General features: G+C 41.6%; 1 protein-coding gene across 1 annotated transcript in view; it reads left to right on the forward strand.

Annotated features, from left to right (window-relative positions):
- The first annotated feature begins 11,287 nt into the window (after nt 1-11,287).
- TUBGCP3 (tubulin gamma complex component 3) overlaps nt 11,288-12,803 on the forward strand; it is a 48,493-nt gene continuing 46,977 nt past the window's right edge. Inside the window, exon 1 of the mRNA XM_063149946.1 lies at nt 11,288-11,470. Within this exon, the coding sequence (XP_063006016.1) occupies nt 11,395-11,470 (76 nt within the window). The 5' untranslated portion in view covers nt 11,288-11,394. The remainder of the gene's footprint in view (nt 11,471-12,803) is intronic.

Consider the following 12,803-nt stretch of genomic DNA (forward strand, 5'->3'; position numbering starts at 1 on the left):
AATGGTATACGAGCATGACAGCAGATTTATTTGGAATATATAGCTGAAGTTATTACAAAGCAGGTTTATTTGGAATATCCAACTGAAGTTATTACAAAACTAATAGCCACACTACCAACTTTACTGTTCCATGCTGACTGGCAGCAGAAATCAGATTTATAGCACACCTTACTGATAAGATGCTGGGTCAAGCAGAGAAAAGGATTCTGTGAGATCAAACTTGAGCTCTGGCTTGTTTTAGTGTTGTTCTGCTCTTCATAGTAGCAGAATATTGGATTCAGACTCTGGTGCTTGTTTTACTAAATGTCATGTCTCAGCATTTGTGTTTTACTTGTCTCATTTCTGCTGTAGTACTCTTGTGTTCTCAGGTTGCAGTTGTTCAGCCGCATCTTCTGAAGCTAACACTGATAGAAATATAACCTGGAGAACTCGCTGGGGGAGATTTCTCCCAACAGTCTATAACTTGTTCTTATCATGCAGCCAAATGACCTCATTTTTAAAATTAAATTACATTGTAGAAGACCAACTTACTCTTATCAGAAATCCAGAGTTTGCTAACTGCTTTCTCTTTCCATCGTTTTCAGCTGAGAGTTGTAGTTTTAAACATGTTAACTTTCTCTAGACAACTTTTCCCATTTCCAAACAATAAGTAATTTATCTTTAAAATTGAGTAGGGGATTAAAATGACAGAAAATTTATGATTACCAGATGCACACAATGTATTAGCTAAGCCGGTACTTATTAACATAGATAGTTCCCTTATTATATTAATTTTACATGAAGATATGTGGAGTCTGTCATCTGGAATTAGAACTACCTTGACATACAACACCCAGAGTCACTTCTGACAAGATTAAGCCTCCAAGTTTCCCAACCCCATACTTGAACAAGCTTTGGGCATGCAATAGCCTCCTCCTTATGCTCCTCTTTCCATGTAGAGGTAAGCAACATTTGGGCCCCCCCTGTGAGCAGTGCTGCACCCCCAAGTAAACAGTAAAAAAAAAATTGTGGAGCCCTCTCACAATAAACATGACTACTTTTCCCTTAGGCAAATATAATTAGGCAAATATAAGTAGGCAATAATACTAAGGTGCCCATAACTTAATTTAGATGCCTCACATTACATTAGGCAATTGAGGAAAATCGATGATATTCATCTAACACTGATTTTTCAAGCATTAACTTGTATAAGGTTTGTTGTTGAAATTCTTCCTCTATTCAGTGAAGCAGACTGTGTTGGAATGACTCAGTGCGATGTTTTCCATCTTAATGGTTTGATAAACAGCTCTGTCTGGTTTGTGTTGTGTTTCTGTCCAGCAGAGGAAGTGACTGGGAAATGAAATGAACCTGCACAGTTTCCTGGACTGGATTCTGCTTTGTTTGCTTATTTGATCATATATTTAGTTGTCTCACAGTGTCCCTATAAAGCAGAACAATAATGCTCACCATGCAGTTCTCTAAGATATCAGAAACAATGGAAGGGAAATTTTACTTCAGATTGCCAAGAGCTCATTTTGGAAAAAAAGATATTACTAAACAAGATTATTAGAAGACTTTTACACAAAGATTATGCCACTGTTATTATACTCTCTTCCTCATAAAGCAATAATGATAATTGTAATCATAATCCAGTGAATTCCAATTTTCATGAGAAAAAGTATTCTTTCTGAATTATCTGGAACACATTGTTCACTATTTTTTCTTATATTGAGGATAAGAGGTTTTTCTGACTTTTAACTCCATATTGGCTCTAGAAGATAATAATGACTTCTTTCTTCAGGAGGTTGGAGAAACCTGAACAATCTGTTAACAAATATATGCTGCTGTTGTGCCTTTGAGAGAAGTGCTGAGTGTATATCCCTATCTTTAAATAGAAACCAGTCAAAGGATAATTGCAGCATTTAAAAACACTGGGAGCATTCTAAGTAGGAAAGAACAATAGTTCTGTAGTCAAAGTATAAGAAAAAGAGAATATCTGCATTGTATTCCTGAACTGGGCAGATTTTTTTCCTTACAACCTTAGGCAAAATGCTTCACCTCTGCCTGTCTATATTTCCATATTTTGTTCTGTATAAAATGGGGGCTATAACCCTTTTCTGCCTCGGAGAATACTAAAAATATATGTGCAGAGACAGACATCCTGAGATGGAAGGTGTTATCTGACATTATAAATGGAAACACAGGATATGGCTACACAGGCTCTCAGTTTAGAGCTGATCTAATCACACAGAGGAAACCCAAGAAATAGACTCAACAAACCTCATTCTCAAAGGCTCCAGTTACTACCTGATTGTATCGCTCGTGCGTATTTATTTCTGTCTCTGGGAGCCTGATTCTCCTAGAATATGATTTTAACTTCAGGAGGGAGGAAGTGTTGAGATTAGTTTCTAACCCACTAGATTTTATATTTAAGAAATCTTTGAACAGTATAACACACAAGAAGTTACCTACATAAAAACTACCCTGCCTCAGGCCAATGAAATCTCCTGCACACAGGAACCAAAAGTGGTTCCCCTGCTAAAGCACACACCTAAGAACTGGCAAAGCTTTGCAGCTCCAGTGCTGCTCATTTTGTCCCTCAACTGCTGGCAGTTCAATGCTGGTAGTAATTGGCTGCACTTGGGAATTCTAGTTTCCTATAATCTGAGCATCTGGGAACATGTAATGTAGGCTTGGGTTCACAGACATTACTTACAAGCCTAAAACCCACCAGTGCTTTAACAGCAATAGGGGCATGTATTTCTACATGCCTTTATAAAGTCAAGCCTTAAAAGTCACTTGCTCAGGCCTATTTATTGCACCTCTTAACCTAATCAAATATGGTAGTTTTTTAACCAGGCATAGAAAAATTATTTGATAGTTTCATGCAGGAAACAGAAAAATGCCATAACCACTAATGTAGATATATGGGATAATAACCATCAGGTAGAATGTGATAGGCAGGAACACTAGGAATTGTTCTTATTTTCTTAAGGAGGCCATGGATTGAAGTTTGCTTGTTTTCCCTTAAAAATATATATAGTGATATACAGACTCCTCCCAATAGTGTGAATGAAGTCAGTAATCTTCAAGAACTGTAATGGAAAAAGCTCAGGCTGGTAAGAAGTGGCCTTTAGGAGATGGATAATCAGCTTCATAAATACAAAGAGTTCACTAAAGTGAGTAGCAATTTTTCTTCCAATGTTTGTAGGAAGATGAAGTTCAAGATGTATTCTGCAGGGGATATTGTTACCTTGACAGTCATTTTTGTCTGGAAGTATGGTACACATTGTTACAAAGTGACTAATTGCTGTACTGCAGGAAAGAAAATTAAAATGTTTCCTTCTATTTTTAAAACTGTTTACTCTATATATTTAACACAGCTAGGGACACAGCTAGTACATCATTTTCTTGACTAGCTCATTGGAAAGGAAAAAATGAGCATCAGGATAAACTCTCCAAAAACTGAAAGGACAGCAGAAAAATCAATAAACACTCTAAAAAGCATCATAGAGTGAAATCTTCAGACTGACTCCTTAAAGAGTACACTGTCAGAAAACTGCCTAAATACAGCTAGCTCAGGTACAATCACAAAATGACATTTGCTTATCAGTTCATGAATATTTTTGATATTTAAAACAAAAGCACATGGTTCGTTCCTCCATTGGGTCGTCCTTTGCCAACAGGTTACTTTCTCTTCTTGTGATGTAAGAAAAAACCCAAACCTTGACCTTGAGGCTTTCAGCTCACATGGACATGAAGAGTTGCTACTGGAATGAGAAATATATGCCTGGGGAAATGAGTAAACAAAGTAAGGTTCTTAAAATAAAATAATACCGTAAAACTCCCAACTCTGACTTTATTGCTTTAAAGTTAAATACACCAATACCAAAAAAAAAAAATCTGAAAATGCCAATTATTTTGTCATTCCTGCTTGCATAGTATCACAATGCTTTATAGAGCTTTATTATTGACTTATGCTGTATTTAATGAGTTATGTTTGCCTAGTGATATTATCACATTCATAGAGATAATTTCCTTATAAATACATTAGCACATCTTTTTTTACTGGTTTACTACATTCCATTTTTTTATTCCTATTTTGATAGTTTCCCCCCATACACCTTTTTCTACGGCTGATCAAGATAAAACATTTTGCTCTAAAATACTGAAGCCAGATATGGTCAAAACTCCTATGGAAAAGCTGATGATCTATTAAAAATGAAATATATATATTTAGAAATATTAACTCAGTTGTATTACAGGGCTTCATTCCAGGCTCCCTTCCAAAATTATTGTTCTGATTTTTAAAATTAAATAATTGCCATAAAGTTGCTTTAACTTTCAATAATATTTTGACAGTATTTTAGGGAGTTTTGACAAAGTAGAAGTGTTCTTGCAAAATATTTGTATAGAATCACTTGCTGGCAGAAGATGATTTGATGTGATTTTTTTACTGAAACTCCATACATGTAACATGACTGTGATATGACAGACAGTACAGGACTAAGAAAATGTCAGGTAGTTTTACTGAGCTTGTTGGAATCTTTTTGCTGGCTGCAGCTACATGGTTCTTTGGAAAGATGTACGATGGTGTCTACCCCTGTGGGATCAATAGCATTTACTATGGAGTGGGCTTCAATGTGCATCTGTCTGTGCGTCTTCCTGTTGGAAAGGAATTCTGTTTGTGACTAAAGAGTACAGGAAAAAACGAAACTTCTCAGATAGCCAAGGCACCAGCAGAAGAAAGACAACTGTCCCAAGATGCAAAATATCAATACTACTTCCATTTTATAGGAGAGGAGTATTATTAATCTAGATAGTTAATGTTATTGATCTAGATCCTGCCCCTCTACTCAGCCCTAGTGAGGCTCATCTGCAGGGCTGTGTCCAGATCTGGGCTCCTCAGAACTAGAGAGACATGGAGCTCCTGGAGCAGGTCCAGCAGAGGGCTTCAGAGTGGTTACAGAGTGGAGCATCTCTTATGAGGAAAGGCTGAGGGAGCTGGGGCTGTTCAGCCTTGAGAAGAGACAGCTGAGAGGGGACTGTGTCAGTGTCTGTCAGTGTCTGAAGGGAGGTGTCAGAGGATGGAGCCAGGCTCTGCTCAGTGGTGCCAAGCAATGGGACAAGAGGCAATGGGCAAAAACTGAGGCACAGGAAGCTCCACCTGAACATGAGCAAGAACTTCCTTACTGTGTGGGTGACCATGCACAGGAGCAGGTTGCCCAGAGAGGGTGTGGAGTCTCCCTCACTGGAGATACTGAAGAACTGCCTGGACACAATCCTGTGCCAAACAATCTAGGATGACCCTGCTGGAGCAGGGAGATTGGACCAGATGACCACTTCCACCCTGACCCATTCTGTGATTCTGTGATATAAAACTGTTATTTTTTTACAAGTTTGAATAAAAATCCCAAAGAAAAAAAATTTAAATGTCCTTTGTTTTGCTCTTATATAGGTTAAATCATAGTTTCTGGCCTCTCTTTAAGTATTGGGAAACGCAAGTTTTTGTTTTTTTTTTTTTTTTTTTTGATAGAATAACACTGATTCAGTAGACTTTCTGTAAGTATATGAAAGTTACATTACATTCCATAATGTACTCAGGCTCCTGAGTCAACAGGGGAACAGCTGAAGTGAAGGGTTTGAAAATGGAGAGGTGGTAGTAATACTGTGACAGTCACAACAAATAGGCTGCAATGCAGAACTAACATGAGCAGGAGGGTTAAACTGGATTAAACGCTCTCTTCATCTGAGCCCCACTTGTGCACAGGGACATGCATCTGAAACTGAGTCACAGAACATCATCCTAAAACATATGGCCTTTCAAAAATGAGATCTGTTTAATACCCTTTTGATGCTGCAGACTCAGCATAGCAGGGCTCTAGGCCATTATGAGATTGCCTGTGTGGAAAATACATGCTTAGGGGCAGAAGCCACGCGGTGCTGGAGCCAGGAGAGGCCCAGCTGCTGTACTTCCAGGGCTGCCATATGCTAACTAAGGCACACACAGTATCCATCCCTATTTCCAGCCACTCTAATTCTTAACATTGGCTACATGACACATAAAAAAGTCTGTCCAGCACATTGAAATGCTGGAGGTGTAAAAAATTATTCCCTACTGCTTTTGGTGTGCCCCATGAACAGCAAGAGGTGTCTAAGGTATTGCGCCCTGTAGGCATAACCAAAGAAGAGTACACAAAACCAGCACAATTAACCTTTAGGTTTTTTGTAAGGATAAGATTTTTTTGCTTAGTACTATTGATTAGATTTAGATGATTTAAGATTAAAAGGGACAATGATACCCTACAGACTGATCTTGCGCAGAATGGAACTGCAACTCAGTACCTCCCATGTCAGTTCATATCTGGTCACTAAGCCTGGATTAGAAGGGTGATTTAAAATGTTTCAGATATGAATAAAGTGCCATGCTTTTAAACATCTATCTCTAGTGAGTGAATATCCTTATTGAATTAAAACTGTCATTTGTTTCTAGCCTTACTTTGGCAAGCTTCAGCTTCCACCTCCTGCTGGATCTCATTACATGTTCTTTCATTATAAAGCTATTTACTATCAGAAATATGATCTTTAAGTAGCAGATCTGAAACACAAGTCCCCTTAACCTTCTAAGGATGAGCTGATTTTCTTGTAAGACAGTATCATAATTTTAAAAGCACACATCTAACTCTGCTAACTGATGAACATTCTGTACTGTGAGAAATCTGAGCAGCAATAACGTTTTTTTTAACAATGCTGAGAGACCAAGCAGCAAGGTGCACCAAGCTTATAGCTATATAGTAAGAAAATAGTTTATATTTTTTCTTTCTCATTGGTAATGAGATTTTTTAAGCTGATTTAAGCAATCATACTTGTACCAGAGTTGGTAAAACCACAATAAGCTGCATGTGCTAGCAACCTGCTTTGTCAGAATTAGCATTTCTAAACAGGATTTTAGGATTCATTCTTTCCATTACAAAAAAAGCAAGGAGGTCTGTGAGGAGTGACACTAATGAAGCTTAGTTTCTCTCCATTTTCCATCCCTCTTGTCTCTTTCTGACTACTTTCCACATTATTTCCAGAGTTCTCTGTCCCTTCAGTTCTTAAACCATCCATCCATCAGGCTGGGCAAGCAGAGCTGGCACTGTAGGTGGCTCAGAGCTAGGATGTGTCTGCCTGCCCAGGTGTGTGCACACCAATCAGCTGCTTTGCCAAGGGCAAACACAGCAGAGAGAAGTAAGCTCTTACCTTTCTTTTCAAGGGGGGACCGACTTAGGCCTTAGTACTCCCAGCTGCTGAATGCCATTAAGTTTTACTAATATCCTTAAGAACTCTATGCCTCTGCTGAATTTGTTTAAACTTGATGATGAGATCCAGGAGCTATGAGGAGGCACTGACATACAGAATAACTGCATTAAGCCTCATTTCCTTAGGCAAAAGAGACTAGAAATGAGAGAATACATTGTCAGTAATGTCACACTACTTCAGAAGCACAACACAGCATGTGGTTGTGCTGAAGTTGAAAAGCTTAGGTTTGTGTTTGTACTGCTGCTTGCTGGAGGCCTGAGTGCACCCATTTCAATGGCACATTCTCACTGTGCTGCTCTGTAATATGTTCTGATTTCAGACCAGTGGCACAATTGCCTCAGTTAAAATGAACTAGTGTGACCAGTAAGTAATATCCACTTAAAAGCAGTAACAGGATATTTGTGAATGACTGGATTCCCTTGGAATGTTAAGGTTTTATAAAGGAATACCACTTCCAGATATAATTGCCAAAGTTATTTTTTTGCCTCATGTGAGAACCATATTTGCTGCTTGCTAGATTAACACCTTCCACGGTGGAATCTAAATCTGAAGTGACTAGCAGCAGTGGTGAGTCACCAGCCCTTTGTAGCACAACTGTGTTTGCTTTGGGCAGAAAAATGGAACAGAGACTCTTCTGCTGTTCAGTACAAAAAAAATAAAGCTCACAACATCTTTGAAGTCTTTATTTCAGAACTATTGAAAATTGAGCTTACAACCCATATTTACATGGGATAAAGTTATTAGTTTGGGGTCCTATTTTACTTCTCAAAAAAAAAAAAAAAGTAAAAGAATCTAAAGAATGTATCAGGAAGAACTGAAGAGTTATAGTGTGAGTGATGAGACTATGAAGGTTTCTACTAGAATATTCCAAGCAATGACTTGCCATACATCCTCAATGTGTTTCAGTTCTTGGCTTGCCACTGTGATTTGTTTCTAGCAGTAATGCTAGCAATGAGCTGATGTTTACATCTGTAATGTTCCCATAATGAAAGGCCATGTGTACGTGCCTGTAGAAAGCATACAAACAAAATTGTGGCTGTGGAGACAATGAAGCCAACTGGGGCTGCAGAAAACCATGTGCTGCACAGCAGGAATGAATTTGTCCATGGCCAGCAGTGCACCAGCCCACCTGGCTGCTGCTGCTACAGCATTTCCAATCACCCCGTACAGGTTATGCAGGACTCCAGCAGCACAAGGGTGATAACTATTTCCTAAGCATGTATTTTGGGCTGGACACAGCATGAATTTACTGAAGAGATGGAACTCAGACACCTGGTAACATCAGAGTCTGTGCTAGGGGTGACAAGCCTGAGGAGCAGTGTGGTCACCAATTGTTATGGTGTTGTGAGGGTCCCCAGGACAAGGTGAGAGATAAGAATCTGACTCCAAGTTTCCAGAAGGATTATATTATATTATATTATATTATATTATATTATATTATATTATATTATATTATATTATATTATATTATATTATATTATATTATATTATATTATATTATATTAATTATATTGTATTGTATTGTATTATATTGTATTGTATTGTATTATATTATATTATATTACATTACATTACATTAATATACTAAAACTATACTCAAGAAAGAGAGACATCAGAAGGCCAGACAAGAATGAATAATAAAAACCTGTGCCAGACTCAGAGAGTCCGACACAGCTGGCTGTGATTGGTTATTAAGTTAAAACAATTCACATGGAACCAATCAAAGATGCACATGTTGGTAAACAATTTCCAGACCACATTCCAGAACAATCAGATAATAATTTACATTTCTTTTCTGAGGCTTCTCAGGGGAAAAATCCTGGCAAAGGTGATAGTGGAACCCTGGAAAAAGTTAAAGATAGAATCTAAAATGTTAGGCTTTGTGCTTTCCCAGATCAACTGCACCTGCGTAAGCAGTATGATAAATTATATAATTGTTAGATGTGATGATTGTTTAGTAATTAAATGTAATTATTATATAACCATAAGAAGAATAGTGAGAAACTATGTTGGAAATTCAGAGAGGGGCTAAATTTATGTATACAATAGAACAATATAAGTTTAATAATTAACATGAAAGTTATGTAACAATAGAGTATAAAAGATGATCATTTCGGATGTATGATACGCCAATTCCCAGAGCTCTTAATAAAAAGCACCGCATATAATCGCTCCGTGATTATGTGTTTTTGAACGCTAACAAAGGGATTTTTCAGAAAGTATCATGGTGACAGAGCAGGTCCCAGGCAGCAGCAAAGACCAGCTGTGACTGTGCTGTCCCTGGTCCCCACACTGCCCCACAGCCAGGGCCCAGGCCCTCTGCAGGGACTGAGGACAGCCAGCTGCACGGCACAGCAGGTCATGCTCACATGGGTGCAGCACCCTAACACATTTTTCCAGACCCACCCTGCTTCATCATCACTTTGTGTGGAAAAGCCACAAACGAGCCTTGATCCCCAAGGCAGGAAATCACAGAAGTGCAGCCACCCCAGGGCCTGCTCTTCTCTGGGGGCAGTAAGTGAACCTGACCTGCCCATGAGTAATTCACTGTGTTCAATTACTCCTATGGAGTTTGGAGGCAAAAGCCTTAGATACCTGTGAGATCTTCAAATTTAGTTAGGAACTTTCTAGTAAAAATTCCTAACAAGGTGAGAATCTGCATCTCAAACCATTTGTGTAGTTAGCCCGCTTTGAATGTAAAATATAAGGTAGTGATGTAATTGGGCAAAATTTAATGGGTAAATAACAAAAAAAACTTGAGTTTCAACAATCTAATGGTTGCTCCTGCCTCAGTTTGTACATTCCCTCAGTTTGTACTTCAGAATTTTTGCTCTCCTTGGCTGTGCTCCTTTTCAGCACTTGTGAGGATGTCTGTACGTAGCATTTACAGCTAATGTGGGATTGTTGCAAACTGTGGAATATGTAAATGTTTCTGAAGAAAGTATGTCCTCTGATGTTCGATATTTGTATACTTTTAAGCCTAAACAACAAGGAGATTTAATCTGTGAAACATAGAGCAACTAAAAGGCTGTTAGTGATGTCCAGGCGTCAGAAAGACAAATTAGTTGTTGGAAGAATTGCTTTGTTAAGGTTTAGGGCTTGATAAGTTTCAATGATCTCAGACCAGGGGGAGGTTAACAAAACTTGGGATGAAGGATGTACCACTGATGGTGGGCACAAAGAATGCAGAATTTGGATGTCACAAGGACATCTAGCAGAACTTCCAAGAAGTAAATAACAAAGATAACTCAGGAGCTGTGCTGAAATCAGCTCTGACTGGGTTAAAAGGTAATTCTGGCAGGATGAGATTGTGACCCAACTCACGGCCACTGACTCAAGAGAAAGACTGAGAATGTGGACTAAGCATGAGAAGCAATGGAATCATTAATAGAAGGTAGAATATTAATGAAGAAGAGAACTATGTAACTTGTAGCCAATAAACACTAATTCCTTTGCTTACTAAAATGTATAAATAGTAAAGAGTTTTGATAGTTGGGATGCTGGCTTTGTGAATTTGCCACCCAGCTCCCCTTTCAGCCGTAAATAAATCAAAAATACCTCGACTCTGTGTATGTACTGGCCTCTAGCACACCGGGTGAATGAACCTGCTTTGGCAAGAGAATTACTCGGCATCCGTGTTTGCATTGTGCAGCCCCACGTCTGAAGCCCTCTGTCAGCACTCCATCAAGGGCTTTTTCGCTCCTGCCCGCCATGGCGTGCGGAGGCCTCCACCTCCTGCACTCGGTAGAAGAGCTGTGTTGCAGTGAATGCGTGCGTTGATGGAACATGATTTGAGAGACCCTGGGGCTGGCTGGGAGCCGTTCCCGAGCACGGAGGTGCCGGTGCCGGTGCCGCTCCCGCCCCGGGCCTGCCCGCGGGGGCGGTGCCTGCCCCGGAACCGCCGCGCGGGGCATTGTGGGTGGGTGCGCGGCCGCGGCTGCGGCTTTCGGCGGGTCCCGTGAAAATGGCGCCGTAGGCGGGAGCGGGAGGTGCCGCCGGCTCCCTGCGCTGCCGACCGGGCGGCGCGTCCTCGGCCCCCTCCTTCCCTCCGCCGTGCTCCGGCTCTGCCGCCCGCCCCCGGCCCCCGTGCCGCCTCCTGCCTCCAGCGCGGCGATGGCGACTCCGGACCAAAAATCGCCCAACGTTTTGCTGCAGAGCCTGTGCTGCCGCATCCTGGGCAAGAGCGAAGGTAACGGCGTCCCCCCGCCATTCCCCCGCCGGCAGCGCTCGGAGCCCGCAGGGGCTGCCCCGGCAGGGCTGGAGAGGTGCCGGGCCCCTCGGCAGGGAGCGTCGGCGGCCTCCCGGCCCGGGGGCGGCAGCCCGGGCAGTGCCGAGGGGCCGGCCGGGCACGGCAGCGGCCCTGCGAGCCGGAGCCCTGCGGCGGGAGGCGGCCGGACACGGCTCCTTGCCCTCCTCCTCCGGCTCCCCCAGGGCGTTTGGCCGGCCCGTGAAGGCGCTCTCCTCTTCGGGGAGCGGGACAGCGGTGCCCGGGTGTTTGGGCGATCGGGGGCTCCGTGTGCGGGCTGAGGATCCTCCGCCTCCCGCCGGTGCCCGCTCGAGTGGAGCCATTGACGTGCGCCAGGTCCGCTACAGGTCCTCGGTGCCTTGGTGCTGCTGTGAGCCTCCAGCAGGGGAATGAATCTCTTGTCTGTTTGCGTAAGTTTCTCCCTCGCAGTCAAGGCGAAGACTGTTTTTAGTAGGTAGTCGGAGGGGTGGAAAGGAAGGCGTGCATCTGCTGAGTCTCCTTTTTAAGTTGCTCTGTTTATCAGCATGGCTCACTAGGGAAACTCATGCAGAAGCTCTTAATGCATCTTTTTTCTTGTATGAGAGACGACTTTCTCCCTTACTTGTAATGGCTGTTAAGTCCCTTATTCTTTCCTCTCTTCATGCCCCTTTCTTCTGACAAATGCCTTTAGATATTTCCAGGATAGTAACTAAGACTTTTGAGCATTACTTGTTGTAAAAAATTATTAGAACATGGCCTACATGTGGATTATTGCTATCTTAGAAATCTAGAAAGTGTGTAACAAGGTGCGTGTATATATATATATTGTCTGTTTCTCAGACTTTGTTTCCATGTGTTGCAGACAGCATGTCGTGGTGTCACACCCCATCTTTGTCTCTCAGTTGGAGAGCTGTGGGTTTAATGGATGAACTGTTTGGTGAATGAGAAACTGAAACTGGCAGCATGGCCACATCCAAAGAGTTGTAGTCACTGTCTCAATGTCAAAATGAAGACCAGTAGGAAGTGGTGTCCCTCAGAGGTCTGTATTGGGATTGACAGTGATCAATATCTTTATTAATAACATAGACAGTGGGCTTGAGAGTGCCTTTGGAAGGCTTGCAGGTGACACCAAGCTGAGCAGTGCGGGTGATGTGCTGAGGGAAGGGAGTGCCATGCAGAGAGACCATGACAGGCTTGATGAACACATCTGTGTGAACCTCAAGGTTCTCCCCTGGGTCAGGGCAATCCCCAGTATCTGTAGAGAGTGGGGGATGAGTGGATTGAGTGCAGTCCTGCA

The sequence above is a fragment of the Melospiza melodia genome, chromosome 2, assembly GCF_035770615.1.
Source record: "Melospiza melodia melodia isolate bMelMel2 chromosome 2, bMelMel2.pri, whole genome shotgun sequence".
Classification (NCBI taxonomy): domain Eukaryota; kingdom Metazoa; phylum Chordata; class Aves; order Passeriformes; family Passerellidae; genus Melospiza; species Melospiza melodia.